This window comes from Gadus macrocephalus, chromosome 12 (genome assembly GCF_031168955.1).
Source record: "Gadus macrocephalus chromosome 12, ASM3116895v1".
NCBI classification, from domain to species: domain Eukaryota; kingdom Metazoa; phylum Chordata; class Actinopteri; order Gadiformes; family Gadidae; genus Gadus; species Gadus macrocephalus.
In genome coordinates, this window is record NC_082393.1 from 25,206,512 (window position 1) to 25,215,429 (window position 8,918).

Here is an 8,918-nt window from a genome sequence, read left to right on the forward strand (position 1 = left end):
AACAGGCGCGCCGTGTGATTCACATAGTATTAAATGAAATGCGATAGGTTCAGGAACAGGCTACGGTGTGTTTTCATTGGGGGCTCCTGGCTCGGGAGTGGCATCGCATTTAAAAACAGATAGCTCTCTCCCTAATTACAAACTCCAGTGAGCCGTCGGGGGGGGGGGGGGGGGGGGTGGAAGTCATAGATCATGAAGCCAGCGCCAGTCGTGGGCGGTTTAGGGAAAAAAAGGAATTAGTGCCGCCACCGCTAAAGGCGCACACGACGACATCAGCAGAGACTGCAGGACCCACTTTCATCTCAGAGCGCCTGCTCTGCGGTCGATACGTAGATCTCGGAGGTGTTCCTGCGCTGCGTGTTTGTTACAGAAAAACACACCGTGTTTCCAGATGACGTCGTTGCGTCGTTAACGGTTTCCCCTTCCGATGTGAAAACATCATGCCTACGATAATATAGCCCAAAAGAAAGATTACGACGCAGACAGAATTTGGACATGTACTACATTTCCCCGGAGTGGTCGTTTTAGAGAGAAGAAAAAAAAAAAAAAAAAGCCCGTCCCGGAGGTGAAAGTGTGAGTGTTGGTTGTGTTCCCAGAACTAATGTAGTCCGACAAACAGAGAGTCTTTTATTCCGCTCTCCGTGGTCTGAGCGAAAACGTGGACAGAGATGGGATAGATTTGGAACTCCCTCGGCCCACTGGCTGCTCTTGAAGTGGCAGCACAGCGCGTTACAGTCCCTTTTCCCCTGATGGACCCCGGTGTGGGGCCCCGGGGGGCCTCGCGTTGTCTGTGTGGGCCCCGTGCCGGTGTGAGAGCCCGTCTGGCCGCTCTTACCTGCAGTGTCCGGTGCCGTCGGGGAGGTCAGGCATGTGGCGTTGTTAATGCAGGGCTTCACATTGTCCAAGCACTGCAGAGCTGTGGAGACACACAAACACAAGCACACACACACACACACACACACACACACACACACACGTCAAAACGAGTGGAAATCCGTTAAAGAATAAACAGCAGACGAGCCTGCAGCCATTAAAGAGTTCATAATACTGCTTTGCATACACGGGAATTTGTGACATGTGAACATTGGCTTTCCTTCCAAAGCGGGAATCACGTCCTGCAATCCACCCCCCCCCCCCCCCCCCCCCCCGAGGGGTTTTCATCGTCATTTAACCAGTCATCCAAACAGCCATGCCGCACCAGGCCCCGAAACAGCCTGCGACCGCATCATGCTACGCGACACCCGGGCGGCAGACCTGACCGCAGCGCCCACGTCACCACGCCGACGACAAGCCTCAAGTCCCTCCCAGGACAGAGGACACACGGACCCGCGAGACGATGCCCCCATGGTGGGTCCTGGAGCGAGCCGCCCACCAGAGACCCAGAGACGGAGAGGACTGCAGGCACGCTAGGCTCTGGAGACCCAGATAGGGAGAAGTGATCAGGCACTCTCTGGTCTCGAGACCCCAGACGTCCTTCATGCTAGGTCTGGGGACCGGGAGACGGAATGGGCTTCTTCACACGAGGCCGTGTGATGGGCCAACGTTGTCGTTTAAGGACATGTTTATAACTGGTTACGGATCAATTCAACAACTCAGATTGTGCCTTTGGTGTAATGATAAATAGGGTCGATCTTTAACCAACCTTAAGTGCACACGGTGCTCTTTCTGCTTTTACAGTAGTCAGCTGATTTCTTAATAGTGCCACTCCCTTGCACAGAGCAGGGAAATGATGACGACAGGAAGTCAGAGCTCACCCTACTTCCTGTGCTCTGACGAGTGTCAGTGCAATGTGACATTTGAAATAGTCAGAATTATTTCATGATCGTGACATTTGTGTGACCTTATGGATAACAGGACATTTACATTGTCTTATTTTCAAAACCTACATTTTTAAAAGTTGCACATATACATTTTGTTTTTGGATGGTTGTAACACCCAGACATCAGACTGAACCACAGAGAGGAATGGGGAGAAATACTTAACAATTATTTCAATAAGAATATATACGATTCAAAACTATTTTTTTTAAGTGCTTGAAAAACGTGTTGGACTTGACCATGGACTCGAGGATTGGCTGGCTACAGGCAGCCTGGCACAGACCATTAGACACGGAGATATATAGCTACAAACCAGCATGAAATTCATAATCCCAGCCTTCCAGTGCCCAGACCTCAACACAGCAGTAGCCGTGTTTAACCATTACAGAGCTATTTTAGGACCACACCACTATCAGCCTGTAGCGCTGCCAGCACACTTGATAATAGATACTCCCGCACAGAAACAAGCCCACGCACATACATTTGATTTTGTTTATTAATAGTTTACGTCTGCGCCAAGTATTTAAATTCCATTAAACCGACAATTACCACAGATATTGTGAACAACAGAGTCCATATCACGGAATTCTGATTTGCTTCGCATTATCAATACATATTGTGCTTATGATGCCATCTTGTTATCACAAAGATCAAAACAATATTGGACAGTTCAACCTTCCACACCAAGTCACATGCAGATGTCAGGCCTTTTACGAAAAAAATACAATTTCGAGCTCACAAGAATCTCATTTTACACATAGCTTGGCAGTTTGAGCATAATGTGCGGCTACTGTTACAAGATCAGGGTCGTCACACACAATGAGGGACGGCAGGAGTCAGTAAAAGAGAGATAGTCACAATGAGTAATACCGAAGGAGAAGGAGAATAGGCAACAGAAGAAAAAAAGGCGGAGCGAGGGAGAGATTTAGTCCCCGGACTGGTTTGGCGAGTTCTCCCGATCCAAAGCCATGAAGCCAGACGCAATGATCTCACAGGCTTTAGGACAGCCTGCTACTTATTACTCCATTTCCCACACACACAGAGAGGTAGGTGTGTGTGTGTGTGTGTGTGTGTGTGTGTGTGTGTGTGTGTGTGTGTGTGTGTGTGTGTGTGTGTGTGTGTGTGTGTGTGTGTGTGTGTGTGTGTGTGTGTGTGTGTGTGTGTGTGAGAGAGAGATTAATCTATCGCCTACATTCCATTCGTTTTAACTATTGGCCGTTCTCACACTTCCCTATCAATGAACCACGGTCCGAAAACATTCCCTGGGATCAAAGCGCTGATAAGCAGCGATCGACACAGTGAACAGCCAACCAGGTCTGCCTGCCGCAGTGGGAACAGGTAGTAAGTTAGTAGTAGTAGTATGACATCACCGACGCTGAAGGATACACCAAGAAAAGCAGACGCATGTATTTACTCTGTGAACTGTGAACTGTTGGGAAGGAGGTGAACGCGGAGAGTAAAGAAACGGAGTGGATGGGACCAGAGGGGGGGAGGTCAACCGTGGTGGCTGGATCAGGAGGGGATTGGGCCAGTCCCCATGAAGCTCTGAGCAGAACCCCCCCCCCCCCCACGCCTACACTGCAAGGAACACACGCGTGTGGGGCGGACACATGCAGCAAGAGAATAGCAGAAGTATGGAAATGTTCAGTCACACATGCATTAAAGTAGTAAAACTCAAAGTTGAGGGAAATTTGGTATGCAGTGATCAGCATAATGCATGCATAGAAGGTTCCCCTTTGTTACTTTACTGAGTTGCTTGAAGACTTGTTTCCCAAAGGGAAGATGCCATGTTCAGTTAATGTTACTTCATCATAATTTCCATTTAGCTTCACGCAAAATTACACACCGCATTTGTGCAGGGAACTGTTGTTGTGTTTTGGTTTTATGATCCCCTACCATTAAACTAAATACTACCAAGTTGCGTTAAATATGTAGTAATGTTAAGACCTTATTTCAACAACAGAAGAAAAACAGGGATTTAACACATAATAATTCAGAACTCAAATCTAAAAACCGGTCTGTATTCACCATATAGAGCTCATATATTTAGAGCCATATAGCACATAGAGCTACCACAGCACCGTTGATGAAAGCACGGTAACTTACGACACCACAATCACCATATTTCATCATGACACCACTCTGAAAAAACGTCGACCACTGAAAGGCGGCAGAGTTCATTAACTCTGTATCAGAGAGTGCTGGAGGAATCTCAGCCCCTCCACCGTCTAGCCAGCAGCGATTGCCACAGAGGATCTGGTTGTCTGCCTGCTGCCTGCTGCCAGCCAGTTCCTCCCTCCACACTCGCCACTGCTTTGTCACTGAAACCACAGCGGGCCTCTTGAGGGGGGGGGGGCTGTGTCACGACGGGAAACAACAAGAAGAAGAAAGGAGAGTGAGAGAGTGAGCGAGAGAGAGAGAGAGAGAGAGAGAGAGCGAGCGCAAGAGATAGCAAGAGATAGCGTGCGAGAGAGGCAAGCGAAAAGGAAGAAGCAACCGTAAGAGGAAGCGAGAACAGAGAGAGTAGGGTAGAAGGGTCGGGGGCTTAGAGTTAATAGCCGAGGACTGAGATGGGGGAAGTAATTACTGAACTACGGACAAAGACTGCACACGAATGGGCGTCCCCAGGCCCTGGCACACGTCCGCACCGGGCCAGAAGGAAGTTGTTCACTCATACTTAGGAAGTAACCCCATTTCCTGGAATTGCTGCGCCAAACCCCCTATCTAGCAAGACGCCATGGCAACGTGCAATAAAAAGACCCTGGGCTCCGCACGGCAGAAGAGAAGCTAAGCTCAAACTAAACAGCAATACCACAAGGGGGGCTCCAGCGGCCCACACAGGCGGGGGCAGGCGGGCCTCACGCTCTCAGGTCGGGGGGGGGGGGGGAGAGAAGGGCAAGGGTGGGTAACTCGCCGGATTTTGCAAAAGGGCAACAGCAGAGCAAAGCCGCGCGAGGCCGCGGCTGAACTGTTCTGAGGCGCGGTACTCGCCCGCGGGCTGTCCTCGTTACACGGAGGGGGCTGGACAGGCCTCTTCCAAAGCTGTGTACACAGAGGAGGGCTGTGTTGTGTCAGTACCGCAGGGTTAACTCTGCACCGCAGGCAGCCTGTGCACGTGTGTGGGGGCGCGCACGTGGGTGCGCGCACGTGCGTGCGTGCAAAAGACAGTAAGAAACAGTGCAGTAGAGAGAGGAGGGACGAGAACAGTGGAGAGAAGAGGGGTAGAAAAACAGACAGGGGAGCATGACGCAGGCAGAGAGACAAGGAGACAGACGGGCAGAGACAGACAGACAGACAGACAGACAAACAGCAGTGAGAGAGACAAACAGCAAGCATTCAGGCAGAGACCATAGAAGAAAAGCCCACCAGACATAAGGGACTTTCCCCGATGTAAGACTAAAATTTACTCGAACATTTCGGAGTCTTGACATTTATTTTCTTGTCAAACCAGATCTCTTTATTAGAAAGGGTTACACAATGGTCTCATTTACGTACCACATCCTTAATCTAAGCTGGGTTGTTTGTGACGGTATGGTACTATCAATCAGACAATTTCTATTTTCTCATTAAATAAGCCGTTTGGTTACAATTAATCTAAATGACCATGTTAATGTTAACATTAGTGACAAGTGGCAAAGCAATGCTTAGCCGCCCTGCACTTGCCTACAGAATGTGTCCCACTTGGTCCATAACCCTGCAGTCTGCTGGCCGGCAGTCTCCAGGATCACTGGGCTGCACTGGGCGAGGAATGCGGGGCTGCGGTAATTCCCTGTTAATTTGCTAACCTGTTCAACAGTGCACACACACACACACACACACACACACACACACACACACACACACACACACACACACACACACACACACACACACACACACACACACACACACACACACACACACACACACACACACACACACACACACACACACACACACCAGGGCTCCCAGTGCGCGCCCAGCCACTAGCATCTATCCAATATTCCAGGATTAGAGGAACTGCGCGGACGCACGTCGAGCAATCGAGGGTCAATGGTTTTAAAGTAACGTGTGCAAAGCAAAGATAATGCGTTGGGCATGACCTCGCTATCGCCAACACATTTATTCATCAATAGCACATCAGCTCCACACAGACACAACAAAGATTATTTATTATTTATGTGTAGGCCTATTCTTCTTCTTCTTCTTCCTTGCACGAAAAAAAAAGAAGAATCGGATCAATTGATACACGGTGGACACAAAGACCTACACATGATCCCAGAGGGGACGGTCAAACATCTGGAGCTCCTTCCCGGTGCCGCTCAGCCCTACGCGGCCTCAGTCCTGCGGTGTTTACCCTCCTCCACTCGGGACACACACAGCTGTACACATGTGGCATCCTCGTGTTTTAACTGCACCGCTAATCAACAGGATGGGAAAAAGAGTGAGGCGGGAGTGAGAACCCCAGTGTCATGGCCGCTAGCGCCACCTCCAGAGCCTCTTCTGGACGGGAATGAGGAACCGACTGGGTGGGGGGGGGGGGGGGGGGGGGAGGCGGAGAGGCACGGAGGACGCTCTGAGACACATGTGAGGACCCCCCACCCGAGGGCAGTGGGCGGGGCTGGCGCTCCGTTAGTTAACAGCCTTGTTGGTCCCTCAATGCCCCACGCTGTGCTCCGGGGAGAGCGGGGCAGCGCGGATCTGATAACTTCACACCAGGCCCGGCCTGCAGACCCGCTGGAGGGGGCAGGGGCGGCACAATCGCAGCTCATTGTGTCCACATACTGGAAGAAATACACTCACGCAAAACAGATGCGCACACACACACTCACACTCGCACACACGCATCCGCACATTGCCCTGAACAAATATCTGCATCCATCGGTGCCCACGCCTCAGAGGAATCGAGCGTGGGGGGGGGCGAACGTGTTCTTTGGAGAAACGGTTGTGATCGTTTATGGATCTGCATCCATTTGGCCCGTTGTTATTGGCCTCATTATGGAAGACATTTACAACTACATAGCTGAAAAGCGTTTTTTTTGTGGGGTAGTATTTACTTTTCAAGTAAGACAAAAAATAAAAAAATGGATAGAGCCCATGTGTGTGCAGGGCTATGTGAGAGTGAGCAGGGGAAAGAGAGAGTGAGGAGAGGGAGACAGAGAGAGTGAGGAGAGGGAGACAGAGGGCCTGGAGAGAAAAGGACAGCAGGAATGTGAAACACCAACAGCAACATTCCACCAGCTCCTCCTTGCACTGCCTGCAGCACTATCACATTGTCTTTTCCTCTTTTGTCTTGGCCCTCTGTTATATAGTGTAGTTTCACATGTTTTGAGGGATTGCACACGTTGGTTAAAAAAATAAATAAATAAATAAAGACTCTTTATCTTGCGACCCTCATGGATAAAAGACTCGAAGCCCCTTTGCTATTATTATTGACCATCAGGGAACGCTGAAAACCTCAACAACCCATCAGGAGTAATTATACGTTCAAGTCGGTGTAAACAACACATAGCAAGTAGCAGACTAATGAGGAGGATTAAATTGCATACAATTGTGAGGGGAAAAAGACACTCGCTAAGTGCTGTACCACAATGGCATTCACACTTCGTTTATTAGTATTAGGTCTAAAGTAATTAGCCAAAAACAAAAAAGTAAAAAAATCTCCAGATATACAACGGCCGAAATGGACGCGTGTAATACTATTCTAAACCTTCAGAATAACAACAGCAGCTCCGCTCCACACAGCTGAAGGTAAGAGTCCATTTTGGGTGATTTCTCTTGAAATGGACGAGCGAGTGCGACGCAACATCTGGGCAGCGGTGCGAATCCTTGCTCCTGACTCATCCCATGAGCACATCGGAAGGCTGCAATGTCCAGAACCACCGTGTTTGGTACATTGGAAATATCCATTAACTTAGGAGAACATCTCGAATGGAGAGGTCAAACGACATTACTAGTACATCCATAGGACCTAACTGCAGTATATCCATCTCCCAACAACCTTAGACAATACAAAGTGGAGTAGGTTCGCGCTCAGGTTCGCAATCGAGCCTACTTTATATAGTCCTCCATGGTGTTTGATCGCGATCGAACCCACTTAATTAACAAGTTGCAATTAGAAGCGTGCGCAGGGATGCTACATGAGTCGCTAGGAGCAGTGAAGCGGGCGCAACGGCGATCCGAAACACCGCAATAAATTAAAACTACTCCCAAAACTCACCCAAAGTCAAGCGAAGGCAGCAAACGACGAGAACTACCGCTGAGCCCGAAGAGAAACCGGGGATTTGGCCCATTTTCGGAGTAGAATCCACATAGGGTCGCCGCGGCTGGGTGTCTCCAGGGGTACGATGGTCCTCCAAAACCCTTCTCACAACTCTCTCACACACAAGAGAAACTTTAAGAAGTGATAAACGTTCAGCGGTTTGCTGCTCTATCGTTTCCTTAACGTGGGAATCATGCGCCGTTACTTTGAAATCGTTTAAATCTTACAACTTTGTGGCGTAAAACGGCGGCGGCGCAGAGTTTCTTCGACTTTCCAACTCAGCAGTTCACTAACTTCACTTAGTGCGGTGGAGTCACGCCGCGGTGAGAGACGTAACCTTCCGCATGCAAGTCAGGGTGGGACTACTTCTGGGCGCTATCCACACAGAGGCTGGCTTAACGAACACGACGGAGGAATGAAACGTTTGAACGTTTAACACACAACAAAATATTTTAAACGTGTTTGTGAATTCGTGTTCGAGAACATCTGATCTCCTTTATTTTTGGAAGCTTCGCTTGCTTTCCTTCTGTCGCCGCGGCGGAGGAATTTTCACTCATTTTCTACTTCTCAAAAGCTCCTATGACTCAAAATTAACCCGTTCACTAGATTTCTGTTTTTTCCGTCATGCTCAAACACCTACTCTTCACTACTTTTCAATAATTCGTCATGGGTTTTAGCACGTGCATCTTTCATATATTCCTTTTTGTGGTCCATTTCTCATCCTTAGATGTAAAAATGTACGTAAAATAGGCTGCAGGTAAGACCTGAACCCGGAGAGAGTAGGGGTTTATTGTTATCCTATGATGATAAAAAAGGACGACCTCTATGTGTTCGGTCTTAGTTGTAGCAAATATTTGCCT

At 49.0% G+C, this 8,918-nt stretch overlaps 1 protein-coding gene across 1 annotated transcript in view; it reads right to left on the reverse strand.

Moving 5' to 3' along the window:
- Positions 1-8,388, reverse strand: part of notch2 (notch receptor 2) — a 39,879-nt gene extending 31,491 nt beyond the window's left edge. Inside the window, 3 exon segments of the mRNA XM_060067587.1 lie at positions 836-860; positions 863-916; positions 8,017-8,388. Of these exon segments, the coding sequence (XP_059923570.1) occupies positions 836-860; positions 863-916; positions 8,017-8,089 (152 nt within the window). The 5' untranslated portion in view covers positions 8,090-8,388.
- Positions 8,389-8,918: the final 530 nt, after the last annotated feature.